This window comes from Ascidia mentula, chromosome 7, assembly GCF_947561715.1.
Source record: "Ascidia mentula chromosome 7, kaAscMent1.1, whole genome shotgun sequence".
NCBI lineage: Eukaryota > Metazoa > Chordata > Ascidiacea > Phlebobranchia > Ascidiidae > Ascidia > Ascidia mentula.
Genome location: NC_138572.1, coordinates 8,100,876 through 8,117,843, shown reverse-complemented (window position 1 = coordinate 8,117,843; position 16,968 = coordinate 8,100,876). Strand labels below are relative to the sequence as shown.

The 16,968-nt window shown below is 38.4% G+C and overlaps 3 protein-coding genes across 4 annotated transcripts; 2 read left to right on the top strand and 1 right to left on the bottom strand.

Annotated features, from left to right (window-relative positions):
- Nucleotides 1-376: 376 nt before the first annotated feature.
- On the top strand, nucleotides 377-7,787 carry LOC145907931 (putative E3 ubiquitin-protein ligase makorin-1). Its single transcript, XM_082995050.1, has 12 exons — nucleotides 377-646; nucleotides 744-869; nucleotides 1,153-1,218; nucleotides 1,278-1,363; nucleotides 1,541-1,655; nucleotides 1,733-1,835; nucleotides 1,998-2,087; nucleotides 2,333-2,457; nucleotides 2,777-2,887; nucleotides 3,239-3,389; nucleotides 4,616-4,838; nucleotides 5,056-7,787. Exons 1-11 carry the CDS (start codon nucleotides 597-599, stop codon nucleotides 4,832-4,834), a joined length of 1,242 nt encoding a protein of 413 aa, XP_082851176.1. The 5' UTR covers nucleotides 377-596; the 3' UTR covers nucleotides 4,835-4,838; nucleotides 5,056-7,787.
- Nucleotides 7,788-8,691: 904 nt separating this feature from the next.
- LOC145907908 (uncharacterized) lies at nucleotides 8,692-12,156 on the top strand. 2 transcript variants are annotated; one of them, XM_082995015.1, is made up of 6 exons: nucleotides 8,692-8,935; nucleotides 9,036-9,366; nucleotides 9,789-9,952; nucleotides 10,404-10,579; nucleotides 11,120-11,223; nucleotides 11,559-12,156. In XM_082995015.1, exons 2-6 carry the CDS (start codon nucleotides 9,055-9,057, stop codon nucleotides 11,826-11,828), a joined length of 1,026 nt encoding a protein of 341 aa, XP_082851141.1. In that variant the 5' UTR covers nucleotides 8,692-8,935; nucleotides 9,036-9,054; the 3' UTR covers nucleotides 11,829-12,156. The 2 variants fall into 2 exon arrangements, with proteins under 2 accessions (XP_082851141.1, XP_082851142.1); XM_082995016.1 differs by having other exon boundaries at nucleotides 8,692-9,366.
- LOC145909460 (solute carrier family 2, facilitated glucose transporter member 5-like) lies at nucleotides 8,786-16,930 on the bottom strand. Its single transcript, XM_082996850.1, has 13 exons — nucleotides 16,919-16,930; nucleotides 16,331-16,435; nucleotides 16,164-16,259; nucleotides 15,939-16,093; nucleotides 15,396-15,520; nucleotides 14,918-15,016; nucleotides 14,242-14,421; nucleotides 13,905-14,092; nucleotides 13,368-13,478; nucleotides 12,832-13,009; nucleotides 12,644-12,771; nucleotides 12,184-12,349; nucleotides 8,786-8,868 (listed from the first exon to the last, which is right to left on the bottom strand). The coding sequence occupies exons 1-13, from the start codon at nucleotides 16,928-16,930 to the stop codon at nucleotides 8,786-8,788; spliced, it is 1,626 nt and encodes a 541-aa protein (XP_082852976.1).
- Between the last annotated feature and the right edge of the window lie 38 nt (nucleotides 16,931-16,968).

The window sequence follows — 16,968 nt, the reverse complement described above, 5'->3', positions numbered from 1 at the left end:
GAAAATTCGTCTGCTGTCAGCGGGATTAGCACTTCAGGGTGCCATTGCAAAACGAACAAAAAAAGTTGCGATAAGTTTAAACAAGCGACAGACAAAACCATTCGCCATGTCAACTTGAAAGAGAAGTCGCTGGTTTATCACAGTAATCGTGACTTTGTTCAAGACCAAATGGTTTCGTAATTAACATATAGCTGAAAACTTGTAAGGTCGTTCATAAGAGGATATATGCACGCAGCAATTATCGCGAAAATAGTTTTGACTTAAAGTCAGTCAAGCATGACCGGTGCTGTTTTTTAACTATGACGCAACAAAGGTTGCTGTAGTCATTCATTAAAGCGTGTCAGCTGATTTTATTTTCAGTTTTGTTCGTTGTGTTTGTGTTGCGTCGTTGATGAATTACTGAAATTAACTAAACTAAGTTGTATGAATAGTGCCAACGCTAGTGTCGTTCGACGTTGTTTCGTGAATACCGTTGTCAACACAAGATATTGCCATCTGTTGCGCAAGTTTGCAAACGTTTGGAGTGCGTATTGGCAACGCCAGCTTTTGTGTCCTTCTTTGCCAGTCAAATCCAGCAGTGTAAGGAGGCTGCGGTAATGGCTACACAGCAAGCAAGTGAACCATGGTCAAAGAAAATATTATGCCGGTATGTGTGCTTTGGCTAACAGTTTTAAATTCCCAAACACTATATATTGATATTATAAACTGTGAATTGAACAAATAACTTATCACACATATTGCAGGTACTACCTTCATGGAATTTGTAAATTTGGACCCAGCTGTAAATACTCACATGATCGCAAAGACCCACAAGACATGGTTTGCAGATATTATCAGAGTGGAAACTGTGTGTATGGAGATAAATGCAGGTTAATACATGCATTATTTCAGGCAATGAAGTAATATCTAAACAAATAATTGGTGAACATATGGCAAACTGAACATAATATGATTTTATATTCTGAGAACAAAAAGGCTGCCCATATTGCATAAAACATAGACATGTTTTATTTATATATTTGTTTTCTGCAGTATGGGCTAGCTTTTTTGTTCTCAGAAATATGAAATTATAAAACATTTAGTTGATCCGTGAATAGTGTTCCTATGTGATTAATCAATGCAGATGCTTATTTTGATAATTTTGTTTTCTAGATATGACCACATCAAGCTAGACAAGCCCAACAAAGTGACAGAAGAAGAGATTGTTTCAGTTTCTAGGTATAAAAAACATTGTTGCAATGTTACTGTAGACATTCCCCAATTCTGTTACTTTTAAGGCCAGCAACGTTGGAAACCAAGTCATTAGATGCAGATTGGGCCAATGCTGTTGAGTTCGTTCCAGGAAAGGAATATTCACCAAGAGGTACAAAGAGAAAATACTTTTTAAACACTACTGTCTTCATCATCAGTGTTTTGGAAGATTTCTTTCCACTGGAAAAGACAGTTTGAACGCAAAATATGTATAATAATGGGCAATGCAAAATGAAAAAAATTCAGTTATTTTTTTGATGAAAATGAACACAAGCGTTGTTTTTTTCAGATGTTGGTTCTTACAGTTCAGCAGTTAAAGCTGGAATTAATGATGATGGGGAAAGACCAACGCTTACCAGCAAAGTTGACGAAATTTGTCCATTCGCTTTAAATGGGGACTGCAGGTAACAGTCCTAAATTAATTAATTTCAGACTCTTGATCGAAATTTACTGATAACAAATCCTTTGTGTTGTTTTACAGCAATGGTGAAAGTTGTGCATTCATTCATGGATCGTTGTGCGATATGTGCGGTCTGTACATACTGCACCCTACTGATGTTAAGGAACAAGAAAAGCATAAAGAGGTTTGTGGACTTAACATTATCTGATGTAATATGTTTTTATAACTATCTTTATCCACTGAAACCAAAATTCACTTTGTTAATTGATATACCCGTATAAGAATGATTCATTGTAATGGTTTTCGAAAGTTAATAGGTATGATAACATTAATTTGTTATGTTTAGGAATGCTTTCAGTACCATGAAGAGGACATGAAGGAATCTTTTAAAATTGCAAAAAGTAGTGAGCTAGCTTGCGGAATTTGTATGGAAGTGGTAAGGCTGCCTTCCTTCTTGTGTTTAAGCCTTCTGTGTGAGTTCATGGGGTGTTTAATGAAAGTTTACTTTAATGAACTCTTCTGTTAGCTTTATGGCCAACAAAGGCTTGGGTAAAAGATTCGGTTCATAGTTATATATTTCGCCTACTTGTGGACAGAATTGGTTGTTTGCATGTAGTTTTTGGTCGATGTATGTGATTTACGTGTTCTATTTGTATACTAAAAAGACAATGTTTATTGTAGGTTTGGGAAAAGATTCAAAAGAAAGATCGAAAGTTTGGCATTTTGGAAAATTGCAACCATACTTTCTGCTTGGACTGTATTCGTAAATGGCGCAGTGCAAAAGCATTCAACAACACTGTCGTAAAGTAAGTCAGGGTAAATAATTGACAACGTCACAATGATCAGCTGATCTGAGCTCGAAATACCAGACTTATAATCTGATGCAATATGAAATTACTTTAAGCTAGTTATTTGGCATGTATTATACAGAGACACTTTGTGTGGAAAGTTATTTGACGAAACAAAATGTATTGTACAGTTGCTTGGATTCTTTCAAAACCAGTTTGCTGTCGCAGCTATTTCAAATGGTTGATTTTATTGCCTGAAACAAGAAATACTTTCTAACCAGTTTGCATTTACTAATTTGTGTGTATCTACATCAAGCATTTTTGTTTATTGTATCAGAGCATGTCCTCAATGTCGAGTTTCTTCGTCGTTTGTAACCCCAAGTGAAACATGGATCGAAGACCAGGAAGAGAAACAGAAGCTGATTCAAGGATACAAAGATCACCTAAGGTAATTTCCAACAAAAAGTCACCTTCAAATCAATTTCATGCAGTATAATGGGGTTAGTTTACATGACAATGTTACATAGAGGTGATTAAGGTTAGCAGGTAAACATTAGCTACTGTGTGGGCGTGTTTTTTTCAGATGCTGTTGTTTACATATACGATAAAGTGTGTTCATAAATACACTGCGCACAATAGTCTTGCATTTCAGGTCGCGCAATACAAACCTGTTTCGTCACATCCGGCTCGAGGCTTTGCGTTGGCTGGGCTTAGTCACAAGACGTCAATATAGAACCTCTGTAGAACACTTTGAACGTACCGCAGCGTCTTGTAAAGGCTTTGTACATATTTTTTGCAGTGTCAAAGCATGCAAATACTTCAACAAGGGCAAAGGAAAGTGTCCATTCGGAGCCAACTGCTTTTACCTTCACGCCTACCCAGACGGAAGTAAGCAGGACCGGAGCAAGATTAAGACACGCAATATTGTGGATGGCGAAGGCCGTTCTAGGGTGAGTTGCTCAAACCTAATCTACCCTGCAGCCGCGCTCTATTTGCATAAGACGGAAACCTGCTGAAAAGCTTTAACCGGTTGACTGTTATTGTTGTGAACTAAAGGTACTTTCGGTTGCTTTTTAAACCTGATTTTCCCATTGATATCCATACGAATGCATTGGAAGGCATTTCTTTGTTAAATATTATACTTGTACAGAGATCCTATGGAGCAAAAAGCCCTTTCATAGTACAAAATTAGATCGCATTGTTCTTGTATCAAACATACTTTGGTCTTTTACCGGTCTTGTGTAGCGTTAGCGACGCTGTTATATCTTGATTGGTGGTTTCATTGCAAAGAGGCTGGCTATTCTGTGCGATGCATTAGTCATACTTATTATAAAACAAATTAAGGTTTAACCACAATGTAAGCTCTGTGTGCTGTGATTAAGCAATGTCTTCCTTTCCGTTCGACAAATATACAGTGGTATTGAAAAGTAGTTGAAAAACAGTATGAATACCTTTGCATCCTTAGGACTTGTGTAAATGCACCAGTCGTGGTCAGAAAGCATTTATTTTTGGGCAGAACCTTTCACAAACTCCATACTGCGTAGCCACGTCACACAGTAGATTTACACAGTACCATATAACTAGCCACAATGGCCCACTTTGAAATACTGTTCTAACGACTCTCTATGCACCGGGTTCAAGAGTTTTACGATTGCGGTAAACGACCTAGAATGACCAGTTAAAACTAGTGACGTGTTTACCGATATACTTGTAGACTATAACGGTTGACTAGAGTTATATATACGTTGGTTTCTGTTGTTAACTAGGCAAATGCAATTTTATTCAACTGTGTCTAAGTCCTATCAAGCTCAATAACAAATGTTACACTGACTGCTAGATTATAAACAAGGCATAATAAATTCTCAAAACTCGATTTTTTTCAAAAAAAACAACGGTTAGATCAGTGTTTCCCAAACGGTGGTGCGCAGTGGTACGCGACGGTATTCTAGGTGGTACGCGAGCACTTTTCCTTAATTTGCAGATATAGTTCGAATTGAGAAAACCGAAAACTGTGATCCCATGTTCGTTACTTCATCCCTTAGGTTACTTTGTAACACTCAACTAGGTGGTACGCATCGAAATTGTTTTACTTCCCAAGTGGTACGCAACCACAAAAAGGTTGGGAATCACTGGGTTAGATAAATCAAATATTAACCCATAACCTTGTGCATTGCAGTCAATTGATCCAAGCACGTTATGGGACTTCCTGGAAGAGAGAGACGGCCATCCTGCCGACCAGGAAGCATTGCTTTCCCTTCTACAGGATGACATGGATTTGTTTGATCTCATATATCTGTTGGGCGACGATTCCTATACATCCAGTGATGAAGACAATTTCTCGGTTGATTCAATAGGTTTTTTTGACCCTACAGTGTGGGACGATTCTGATGATTAAGGAGGTTGGTACTGTTTGAAAGGTTACTTGCCTGTGCAGGTCAACACAAAAAATGCAGCATTTATCTTTGCAATAGCTATGGATAATGTATACCGATTGATCCAAAATTCACTAAATTTGATTAAAGTGTTCATGTTGATAATTGAAAACTGGCTTTGTGCTTTAGACGCTTTCCACAAAAAAATTATCAACAGTAAAATCCGTTTTATTATTTTTTTCAGAAACTCGTCCTTGTACATAAAGTTGTCTCGCTTTCATAGTCCTGTTGTGTGCCTGTGTGACATCAATACCCCATTATTGACGCGTTCCGTGCAATCCCCGCAGTGACGCGGGAAACCACCCACACCTGCTGACAACCCACTAAATCGAAAGTCAAGCTTCGTTAGCCGTTTCATCGGCTCGAAGCTGCCGAAAGGATGTTTTTTTTAGACAGTCACAAGCAAACGTTGGATTGGAACTGATTAGCGTGAGCTAAAAGAACCGCCCTGAAACACTTAAAGCAAGAATTCAATTCAACACTGCTTCAGTAATGTGTACATACAAAAATTCCTTGTATATATAAAAGGACTTGGGTCCTTACTGGTGACCCCGATTTCTCTTTGCTCAACCAACCACTTTTAGCATCGACATGATGATATTCGAATTATTGGTTCAACATTTCAGTACATTTTTACCTTTGCATTCCCACAATCGTTTGCACACACAACTGCAATTGGTCTTTAATTTATTTTTCCACGATTCTAGTTTAATTGGGACCTTAACTGTTGCTTAAACCCAAATATGCCACAGTCTGTCTTGTGCGTAAGTGTTTAATTGTGCCTTCCTGCACAAAGGCAAATCTTTTACAAAAAGAAACTGGTTACAAAGCTACATTTTAAATACCCTTCTTTATCCTACCTCGAATACGCCAGAAAAATGACTGCACTCTATTTTTGAACAAAGTAGCAACAAATCCTTTTCAAAAGCATACACGTTGTTTTATTTTTTTGTAGGAAAAATCAAACTGTTTCGCGTAAACCTGGTGTTAGACACTTTGTTTTAGCCCTGTATCAACTACAGATCTCTACCACTATCTTTCTATGCACAAAAATAGATAATTCGATCGACCGTTGGGTTCAACCAGATACCCCACCCACAATGGCACTGTGGCCATGAAACCCAGACACCAGTAACCCAATGTTGTAGTGCCTTGTTTTCCATTCATTACACGCCGTTATGAAACGTTTTAATTTTCGGGTGCAATTTTAATCATATGCACGGCCTAAACCTTGCAACAGACGGTTCCAATTAAGCCTACATTGTATTTCTGTATTTCTTTTTTGACCAACCCACATACGTTACAATCCGGGTGGCTTGTGTGTTTTTTTGTCACAAGCAACGTGATCAACTTACGAACATAAAAGTCCAGTATTTATTACAGCGCTTCAAGGCCCCGTTTTTCTGTTTGCTTTTGCGTAATGCCATCAGGCTGTTTTTATCAAATTGTAGATGCAAGTACTTGATTATATCCTCGCCTACCCAAAATCATATGCAAGTACTGGTAACGCCTCTTTTAATTTTTCGCAAATTCCTTTGGAAATATTCGGTTGTGCTTGAACATATGAACTAACAACCTATCTGATCGCCTATTTTGACAATGACTGACCATGTGACCAAGCCAGCCAAATATTTCGAGCGTGTTATACTGTAAAGCACCCCTAGTGGCCCTAAAATTCTTCAAGTCACAATTTTTTTTTCACAACCATGCGTGGCCCACTTCTAGTTGCAATTCTCCATTTCCTGCAGTGGAACTTAACTTACGGTTTTCCGTTAGTGACCCAGCGTTTATTTCTAAGCCTTTATTTAAATCTCACATGCTTGGAGCAGTGCGCGCGCGGATTCCACCTTTTCTCGCATAGTTTTATCATTTTTCCGTTGCATACTGACCTTACTTTGCCGCCTTTAGGAAATTTCCAGTTTTTATTCAGTGCATTTTTCCACACCTTGGTCTTTCATATAAAACGCACAACCCTCACGAAGAACAAAAGGCTCCTCTTTCTGGTTGGAATTGTACTGTTGCGAAGTGTTCTATAATACTCCACATCCTAAAAGCTCTTGGAGCTAAAGTTTTTAAATTTCTTGCGTCTAAAAACAAAACACTGTGACTCCCAACCTCTCATCCAAACTCGATGACTTTTCGAATGTTATTTTTTAAATCATTAAAGCCAGGTCTCGGGAGACGACTCGAAACTCACTGTGACGTCATAATGACATTTGCAACCTTTGCGTTTTCTCCAAAACAATTCGTGGTTTAAACAATGTTTTATTATATGTAGACCCTTTTATTGACCTTGCGTGAAACCAACCAGCTCATATTACGTCACTTTGCTCCGGCGCGCACTGCCAAGTAGTTTTCCCAAAATTCTGATCATAGTGCCTGTTTTTGCCAATTGACCAACTGTCAACCGTTCCGCATCTTGCGCAGTAAAAAGTGTTACGTTTCTTTTCTATACTCTTCCCTAGAAACAACCGCACCTTTTCAAGTACAAGTTTTAAACACCTTTACTTCTTAGCCTCTTATTTATATCCGTTTCACAGCAACCACCCCGGTTCATTCTCACAACGCTTGGTGTATATAGTTAATGTATGGGGTTTTGGTGTATGTGTGTGCGTGTGAGTCGCCTTACTCTATACGTATGTACAGCTTGTATGTTTAGTTGGTAAACGTGTGCTCTTAATATACCCTCGCATATTTTAGTTATTTTTCATCCAAATCAGTACAGCACGCCACCACAACTATTTATTAGCGTTGTAATTGCGCTTTCTTAGGTAATGGTTCTTAAATTTAATTCCTGTGATTGCCCCTCGCATTTTAGTGACTCTTTTTTGTTTTTATGCTTCTTCCGGATCCGTTAGCTTGGTGATGAGTTGTTTGAGGTGCGATAAGGACACGGAAGCATTGAAATGAATACAACAAGCCTTCAGATTGTAAAATTGATTCGTTGCAGCGATTTTAGTGATCCAGTTAATATAACTAATGAGTGATCGACAGTTTTTGGCTGTGTTGACGATTAAACTTGTTGTAGGTCTTATTGAAATTGACAGCTGTTTTGTACAAAAATGGCACTTCGCATATTTCGAAATTTTCAGGGCAAAAGCTGTGTTGTAGTAAGTTAAAATACCTAATTATTTTGTTGTTTTTTGCACCTGTCCAGGGAAGCCTAAATTTACGAAGTCATTTCAGGCCGAGATTAAACTCCCACCAAAAAATTGAAGGTCGTGCTATTTTTTCTAGAAACGTAGATTTACTTGCCTCAAATCGGCCCCCGCTATTTGTATTTCAGATGTCACTAAATAAAATTTCACTTTCTCTCCAAGCCTTCGCGCTGGTTTTGAAAACCACGTTTTGACTGAGCGAAAAGACATTGGCGCCTGACAGGTCTGTTATACGCCCATATTACGCAAACACCTTCTCGGTGTTGTGTTTGATCTGAAAAGTGGGAAAGCTATACATTGTCTTCCAGTGAAGCGTTAAAACGTGTTAAAAGTAACCACTCATGGTGTGTTACCACTAAAGGGGTGTGTGTATTCAGTGTAGCTATATTGCCACATATGTACTCACTTAGGCTACACAGTGTTAACAGCGGCGAATATTTAGCAGATATTGAGTGGTTTTTACTCATACAAATCGAGTATATTTGCAGTTTTGAAAAATTGGTTCAGACAGACAGTTTCATCTTTAAATTGCAAATTGAATGAAATAGTGGCCTGACTGTAACACTGTAGAACGGTACATGTTGTTAAATTTGTTGGCGAATGGAGCACAACAGCAGTAATCATTAACTTACACATTGAGGTTAAGTCGCAGAACTGGGTGGGTTTATTTGCGCTGGGCCAGGCAAATGACCTGAGTAGGGCTTGCTGCTATTTTGGCAATCAAGTCATAGTTAAATTAGTACACGAAGTCAGTGTTTACAATATTGTCTTTATCACAGTTGAGTTAGCATTAAACGGTTTACGGACAAGTGGTAAACTTGCTTCGACGTCATCTAATTGTACAGGCCAGTGTGCTGTTCCTCAGAAATATTGTCACCACATGTAACTTTGGCTTTCCTACTTCGGGTAAATATCATAGTGTTCGATTGTATGTGAAGTGCAACTGTTGAGAAAAGGTATTCTTATGCCCAAAATCGGCAACCATAAATCGTATATATTTATTCAGGCTTCAGAGTATCTTCAATATGTCGGACGCCTGGTGCCTGTCCGATTCGTATCTTTACTCCAGCTTTGCCTTTGTCGGCAGCATCACCCTTTTCATTGCCTTGTTGAAATTCCTCACTGCCTTGCGTAAATTCTTTCTCCGGGAAGGTCACGACTTGGCAGAACGTTACGGAAAGTGCACGTGGGCGCTGATAACGGCCCCGACTACGGCCACGGGTCACGGCTTTGCCGTCCAACTCGCTAGACTGGGCTTCAACCTTGTGTTGGTCGGAAAGGACATTGAGAGATTGCACAAGATTAGAGATCTTCTTATATTACGTCATGGAATTAAGGTATGACTGCATTTAGTTAATTTAAAGTCGATTGAATGAAGGTCGATAGTAATTAACGTCCAAAACGACGTTCTGATAAATAGTTTGTTTCCAGAAGAAAAGATTTTTAATTGACTGAAAATTACGACTGGTAGCGTCAGTAAACAAATATGTCTGAAATGTGCAGGGCTGGAAACCTAACAAATATCATCTAATAACATCTAATAAGTTGTGACGAGTGAAACCTTGTAATGCCGTGGTTTACCGTTGCTAGGTAAAAATATGGAAAGAACCCTATGTACAATAATACAACCAACCCTTTGGATAAAGCTAAAAAAAGGAGTGAAAGGGTCTGTGTAGCAATTTCAGCTGACGAAGCAGCGTTCTTTTCCATTGTTATTAACCTCATTGTCTCATTTCGATTTGATCAAATTTGTGGTTAGATACGGACTGTGGTCGCCGATTTCCGCACTGCCATCGACCTCAGCTTCTACACAGATATTCTGGCACAGGTCGAGGACCTCGACATTTCCATTGTCGTTCACGCTGCGGGTATGGCGGCTCTGTCGAAAAAATTCCATAAACAACACGCCGAACTAAACAAACAGTGAGTGTTTACACATATGGTTTTCCTGGTTTCACTGCTTTTATATTCCTGAAGAAAATATTATTAGACTAAATAAAAAATCTCCAATTCTGTCGGGTATAATCTGTCATTTTTTAAAATAACTATAATTCGAATAACTTTTCGTGTGTATTCAAGTATGGAAACATTCCTAGTCGATAAAAAATCGGTTGTTGCTTAATTCCTAATCATTATAACAAAAAAAAAACGAAATGTTCTATACCGTTATATGGTAAAGATACGTTCCACACGCTTTAGACTCCTAATTTACATGTTTTTCCCGCAAGCAATCATGTTTATCGCGTTTACGTGACATATAATCGAATAAAGAGAGCATATCTCGCGTGATACCTCCTATAGCTATTGTCCGTGCGGCCATGCTGTTTACTGTACCTCAGTCAACTATACATAAAACTAAGGTCTGTGTTTACAGGTGTTTGGTGGCCAATATGTTCGCTCCAGTGCTGTTGAGCCAATATTTGATTCCTCGACTGCAGCATCGCTATCACAAAAGCGCAATCATCATTCTCAGTGGGGAAAACGCTTACCAACCAATACCAGGCATGGCGGTTGCATCGGGTGCCAAAGCATTTCTACGTCAGTTCGCCGGTAAACATAGACTTGGACCATGGACCATGGACCCATACGAAAGTTCAGCAAACAAATACACGTGTTCATGATGATTAAGGATTTCATCCGAACTTAGAATTGCGAAAGAACTAATGTTCTGCTTCAGCATGAACGTGAAATGTAACAGGGCGTTTTTAAAGGCTGGAAATTTTATATTTTAGTGCTACAAAAACTCTACAGGTCTGATCATATTAGGCAAAAGTGTTATGTTGTGTTTAAATTATCAATCTAAATCTTTAAATTTAAATTTGACCTACTTACCCACAGCAGGAGCGGGTCAATGAATTTTCTGTAAGGGGGAGGTTACTATCCCAAATTCATTGCAACGCACGAGATACGTAGATAGCCATGCACACGCCAGATAAAGCACGCTAATTATGAATGAAAATCCAATGTTTAAAACTTTAGTTTGCTATACTGCGTTTCTGTCAGTGTTGTAACGCATTATACGGGGGTTTATCGTCCCACTGTTGTATCCAACTGTTTTATCTTTTATTTTGCATGTCACATAATTTCCAGTTGCTGCTTCGGTTGAGTATGAAAGCAAGATTGACATCATGTCAGTTCAACCACTTGGGGTAAAGAAAAGATCTGCAGCTGATACGGAACCTGAAAGTGTTTTTGTGAGAACCATTCTTACATTGGTTAAACACTGGAAATAAACATGTTTTCTTTTAGTATTTGGATATATAGTTTCAAATATTGTGATGCTTCTGCTATCGTCGGGCATTGAAACGATAGTTAAAATGCAAGATAAAAAAAAGAAAAAGAAACAATTTAACACAAATATTTCGTTTATTTTCATGGTAGAAGCATGTCTCCTATTTAAAAATGCTAGAAACGACAATACATATAAAGTTTTTTTCGTTGTATCGGCCAAACAAGAAAGAAATGCATCATGTCACCCTGAAACACTTTTCACACTTCAACAAACTTGAAATGTATTTTTGTTACATAGGTGGTTGAGTCTGAACGCTTTGCCAAAGCTTGCCTCAAACAGTTAGGACACGAAAGATCGACAAGCGGTCATTGGATACACCAGCTTCAGTCCTGGGCGTATTCCTTATTTCCAGAGGAATTAAAACTGATCATTTGGGTAAAACTGCTCCTTCCTCAACATATAAAATCCCGTGCTGCCGCATCAGAGGAAGCTGGAAATTCTGATTCCAAAACGCCGGCCCATGGATATTTTAAAGGCATTGCTGAGTTGGTTGCCAAGCTGAAGTAACTGCATGTTCTTCTAGTGCAATAATCTGTGTTGGATTGTGACTATTGTAGTTTTATTTTGCGTAACTTGTGCATACTGCGTTTAGCATTGTACTGTTTTCTCGCAAAACCATTTGTCCAATGTTTTTTTTATTGGTAACAATTATTGGATTGCACAATTGGATTGATTAAGGACGTAAAAAAATTAAAATGTTTTTATGGTATAGTCAACAAAAGTCACAAATACTCCATTAGTTCATTTAAAAGCAAAGCAAAAAATTTCTTTTTTTTGCCAACAGAAATGACTTTTCGAATAAAAACATTTCAAACAGTTCAATCTCGACTTATTCCTTTCACTATGTGAGTTCGTTCCGCATCGTCCATTTCTATGTCGTTTTGTTTGATGCCGTTCCTTTCCGCGAACAAGAGGTTGATTTCCTGGAACGTTTGATTCTTCGTCTCGGGCACCACGATTATGACGTAAACAGTTGCGATGACGCAAATGACGAGAAAGAATAGAAACACAAAGGGACCCATCGCTTTCTGTAGATTCAAACATTTTTATTGTACTTAAAATCCGGTGGAAAAAGTTTAAACAAAAACACAGAAACTCAATATGAGACAGACTTGCATGGAAAAATCACCATGTGTAGTGATAGTGCTGTTGATTAAACGCAAAACAGTTAAATTTGAGGTCTTGTTGGGGGCTAATAAGCCAAACTGGCGTACATTTTTTTCCGCATTGTTATTTCACAAAAATCTATGCATTCAATAATATGTATTGTACGGATTTCAGTGAATATAGTGGAGTTGCACATCTGATTAATAAAACCCTACCTGCATTAAAGGAAAAACGAGGGCAAGGATGAAATTGCTTGTCCAATTTACCCCACAACCAATTGCCGAAGCAGCTGGTCGGGCAGATTGCCTGAAGAACTCAGCTGTCAGAATCCAAGGAACGGGACCTGAAAAATTCGCATAACAATGTGATTTGCTTCCTTCGTTTTCGACGTTTTTAACCATACCTGGTCCAATGGCAAAACCAACGATAAAACCGACGACGCAAGCAATGCTCATGTTGGGCATCCACGAAACTTGGTCTTGTAGATTTAAGGACACGGTCATAAGAGCACAGAATATGCCAGAAATAGCGTAACCCCCTCCAAGTAGGATTTTTCGTCCAGCTCGATCCATGAGCAACACCTTTGGGGACAACATTTATGAATAACTAACAGGAATATATACTTCTGAGGCAGTATAAAGCAAATAATGGCAACAGGGCTGCGGACAGTGCTACTGTTATGACGTAATGAGACCCACCGGTGCAGCAAGGTGACTTATAATGGCGATTGTCCGCCTGATAGAGAGAAATAGTGTTACTGTATATGCAGCTCACAGAAAAGATATTCTCCACAGTTATTCGTTTCCGTACGTAATAAAAGTGACGACACTCACAGACGATTAAACTAAACTGAAACAAATATTTCACATATGTACTCATTATTAGTGGTTGGTTATAAGATTGCATAGGGTTATCGTTAATGCAAAAATAATTACGTACGGAAACAATGGTCATTAAAGTGTTAACAGATCCAACTCCTACTGATGCGTAGTTTCTTGATTCCTCTGGTACACCAGCAGCTTTAAATATGGTGTTCAGGTAGAAGAAGATCTGAGGCAAAACAGACATAAAACCACGTTCACTTTTTCTACAAATTACAACAAAGGCTCGGCTTGTATAAAAAGATGTGATAGTCATAGCATTTGTACAAAGCTTATTGCTCACAGTGCTTCACATAAATCGGTTTACACCTGCGTAAGTATATTTTGTCACAATTATGAGTAAAAGGATGATCGGGAACGTTATGTTTAAAACAGATCAGCCTGGTATTCCTTTTTAGCATACCAGACTAATCCTGATTTCAAAGCAAGTGCTTTTTGTGTGTAGCCTTACGTAAAAGGCAATGATCGCATGTCTGCAGTTTATGGTTCAGATCATTCATTTAGTAAACGCTAGAATACTATTTTCAATATATAACAGTATTTTTGATTAAGCAAGGTCGCAACATTAAGGAAGGACGATTTATGCAAGACTAACCGCATTGATGCCACACAGTTGTTGCGTTATCTGCAGAACGACAATTGAAATCAGTTGCCAACGGACATTACGGTCTCGTATCAGTTCAAGCACAGACATTTGGCCAGTGGCGGCTTCGGCAGCTGCTTCGGCGCGCATTTCTTGTATCTCTTTTCCCACATCTCTGGTTCCCCGAAACTTTATAAGAGCTGAAAACATATACTATATGCTAGATGTATTACATAGGCAACTAATGGCGATATACGTTTGTTGCACTGGTGGTCGCCTCAAAATCGCTAAATAAATGAGCAGAATTTTTGTAGAATATAACACATTTTTATTCATTTTGTTGACTCACCTTTTTCTGCTTTTACTTCGTCACTTCTGTCAATAAGAGTACATCTGGGGCTTTCTGGAATAAACGGAAGAACACACAATTGTGTGATGGAGGGAATGGCAGTGAATGCAAGTAGGATTGGCCACAATTCCTCAGTTCCCAGAGCTTCGTTTAAACTCAGCAACTGAGCAGACAAAATACCTAAAAGCATACAGCACCTACGTAAAATATGGGGCAGACAAATCGCTCTCCGAATGGTTTAATAATTATCTCTTACGCAACTGTTGATTTGGTGGCTTAGCACACGTGGTACTCTTTGCCATGAAAGTTTACATCATAACTAGTGATGCACCGAAACAGCATTTTTTTTATTCGGACGAAACCGAATATTCGGCAAAAGCTGCCTAATAAATTCGGCCGAATAAACCGAAAATAATTTTGGTATCCATCTCTTTAAATGCAATAAATTTAAACAAAACATGTGCTTAAAGTTGATTTTCATTATTTCGGTCACAATATACAAACAAAAAAAAACATATTCGTACAGTTTTGTACACTGATTCTAATCTATACTAAACTTTGCTTTTTTATTATTGTTATAAAAACCTTAGTTTCGGCCGAATAAATTCGGCAAACCGAACTTTCGGTGCATCCCTAATTATAACTACAAGTACATTGAGTTTTGAATCCAATTTACCAATAGTTATGAATAGTTGACTAGCAACTCCAATGGCACCCCGAATAGGCTTGGGTGATATTTCTCCGTTGTATAAAGGAACAACCCCAGTTGCCAACCCTGCAAAAAAAGTCACGAAATTTTTATTCCACAAATTGCTTCCCATATTAAATATATTTTCGATCGATATTTCGTCTGTTATACAGCGGCTTGTGACATCACAAAGAATTCGAACACAATTCTTGTTGGCTGTAAATAATTGTCAAGTCCATTTGTTTTCTGTTGCTTAATGCTTGGTGTCAAACGAAAGCTATTGAAATTTAGGTGATTGATGTTTGCACGAATAATTAAACTGGACGGAGTTTAACGAAAGCAAAGCAAGCAAAGAAGGGATGTGTCTAATGCAATTTAAACACGGTTTGTTTGTGGTAAAGCTAATGTTTTTTTACCATTTTATACAAACTAAATCAGTTCGTAAAAAGAGGGACAATAAATTTACCTGCAAAGATGCCGAGCAAAAATCTGGCTATTATGATCATTTCAAGTGAGTTTGCAACCTTGCTCGTGCCTTCTAGTATGGCGGCTACAATAGACAAAGCGTTTGCAGCAAGCATTGTTCCTTTTCTGAAATGAAAAAATACAACTATTAGTATTACATTCTATATACCTTGGACATTATCGCATTTTAACACCATTGGTGTGAACCCTGTTTTAAACCACAGCACATTAAATATTTGTTTCGTAATGCGCTATGTTTGCATGTTGGTCACAGTTGCCGGTATGGTACCGAAGCTGCATATTTGTATTACACGCAGCCGGTAAAATGACGTCAACTCTGTACCTGGTTGACCTTCCTTAAATGCAAGCTCATTGCTTTTGATACATGTTGTTGTCACGCAGACAATATTTGCAAGCCGGCAATATGAAAAGAAATTCCTGTACATTGGACATGTAAACAATTTCCTAGACAGCCTGTGCACGAGCAATAATGCTCAAGGCTTTGTTGCTACGTGACCTAAGGCGGCACCACGTCTTTGATTACCTGCCAAGGTGCTGAATGCACACTCCCGTTAGGTAAGAACCAATCATTCCACCAACCGTGTAAATGGATACAGTAAACGACCACAAAAAGAGTTCTGATGTAGTTAACTCTGTTTCAGTTACATTTTCACTGGTAACTGTTGTTTGGGTGGAATTCTGCACCAAGTGTATTATATGCACACGAACATTTTATGTGTTGGAGAAAGTACAGGTAAATGTCAGTTACCTGTGGATATGCAGCCGGTTTGGGAGTGGTGTTGTTGTTTGGAGAACTAATGGTTTGATCTGTGGAGTCAATTCCAAAGAAGTAGGATTGCATAAGCTGGTAAATGTCAAAAGTTTGGTTATATTGTGTACAAGACGAATGACATTTTCAACATTGTTTTGACATACAGGTGCAGGTGCATTCATCACAGCTATGTTGTAACCATACTGAAAACTGCTGCCGAAAACGGATATGAACACAGCAACCACAAGTACGGAGGTAAGTTTCCATTCCTGTATTCAATAAAGTGCAATATTATTTCAATCCTATCCGACTTTAATGCTATGCAGTGAATGATGTAGTTGGGTTAAAAAACATGTTTATTTTTGATTAACACATGTTTTTTGTAATTCAAGTTCAAGCAGGGTTGCCGTCGAGACACTAGTTAAACTTTAACATGGTACCATGTGGTCTTTGTACATAAGTGTTTGCCACGTGAACCAGCAAAATATCAAGTTAGCTTCATTACGCAACTTTTCGCATGACGTCACCAATTGTAAGATTGCTTTGTAATACAACTTTTTGACGTCACCAATGTTTCATATTATCCTTTCTTGATTACGTATAAATGCTTTTGGTGCAGCTATTAAATGTCTGTCATACAACTACTGCGACCTTGTTTACCATATAACTTTATGCCCACCTTAAGTTACATACAAAACCACCTTGAGATAATTCCAGTAACCCCCGAAAGGGGGCGTGGCATATTTACATACCTCATCGGCCATAGTTGTGATCCAAACCTTTCCGGTGCGGTGAAGCGTAT

Coding starts and splice junctions, on each gene's coding strand:
- LOC145909460 (XM_082996850.1), bottom strand. Junction 16,094..16,163: donor AACCGGCTGCATATCCACAG/GTAACTGACATT, acceptor CACTTGGTGCAG/AATTCCACCCAAACAACAGT. Junction 13,479..13,904: donor AACTGTGTGGCATCAATGCG/GTTAGTCTTGCA, acceptor GTTTTGCCTCAG/ATCTTCTTCTACCTGAACAC.
- LOC145907931 (XM_082995050.1), top strand. CDS start 597: ATGGCTACACAGCAAGCAAGTGAACCATGGTCAAAGAAAATATTATGC. Junction 647..743: donor TCAAAGAAAATATTATGCCG/GTATGTGTGCTT, acceptor CACATATTGCAG/GTACTACCTTCATGGAATTT. Junction 1,364..1,540: donor AAAGGAATATTCACCAAGAG/GTACAAAGAGAA, acceptor TGTTTTTTTCAG/ATGTTGGTTCTTACAGTTCA.
- LOC145907908 (XM_082995015.1), top strand. CDS start 9,055: ATGTCGGACGCCTGGTGCCTGTCCGATTCGTATCTTTACTCCAGCTTT. Junction 10,580..11,119: donor ATTTCTACGTCAGTTCGCCG/GTAAACATAGAC, acceptor CATAATTTCCAG/TTGCTGCTTCGGTTGAGTAT. Junction 11,224..11,558: donor CGGAACCTGAAAGTGTTTTT/GTGAGAACCATT, acceptor TTTGTTACATAG/GTGGTTGAGTCTGAACGCTT.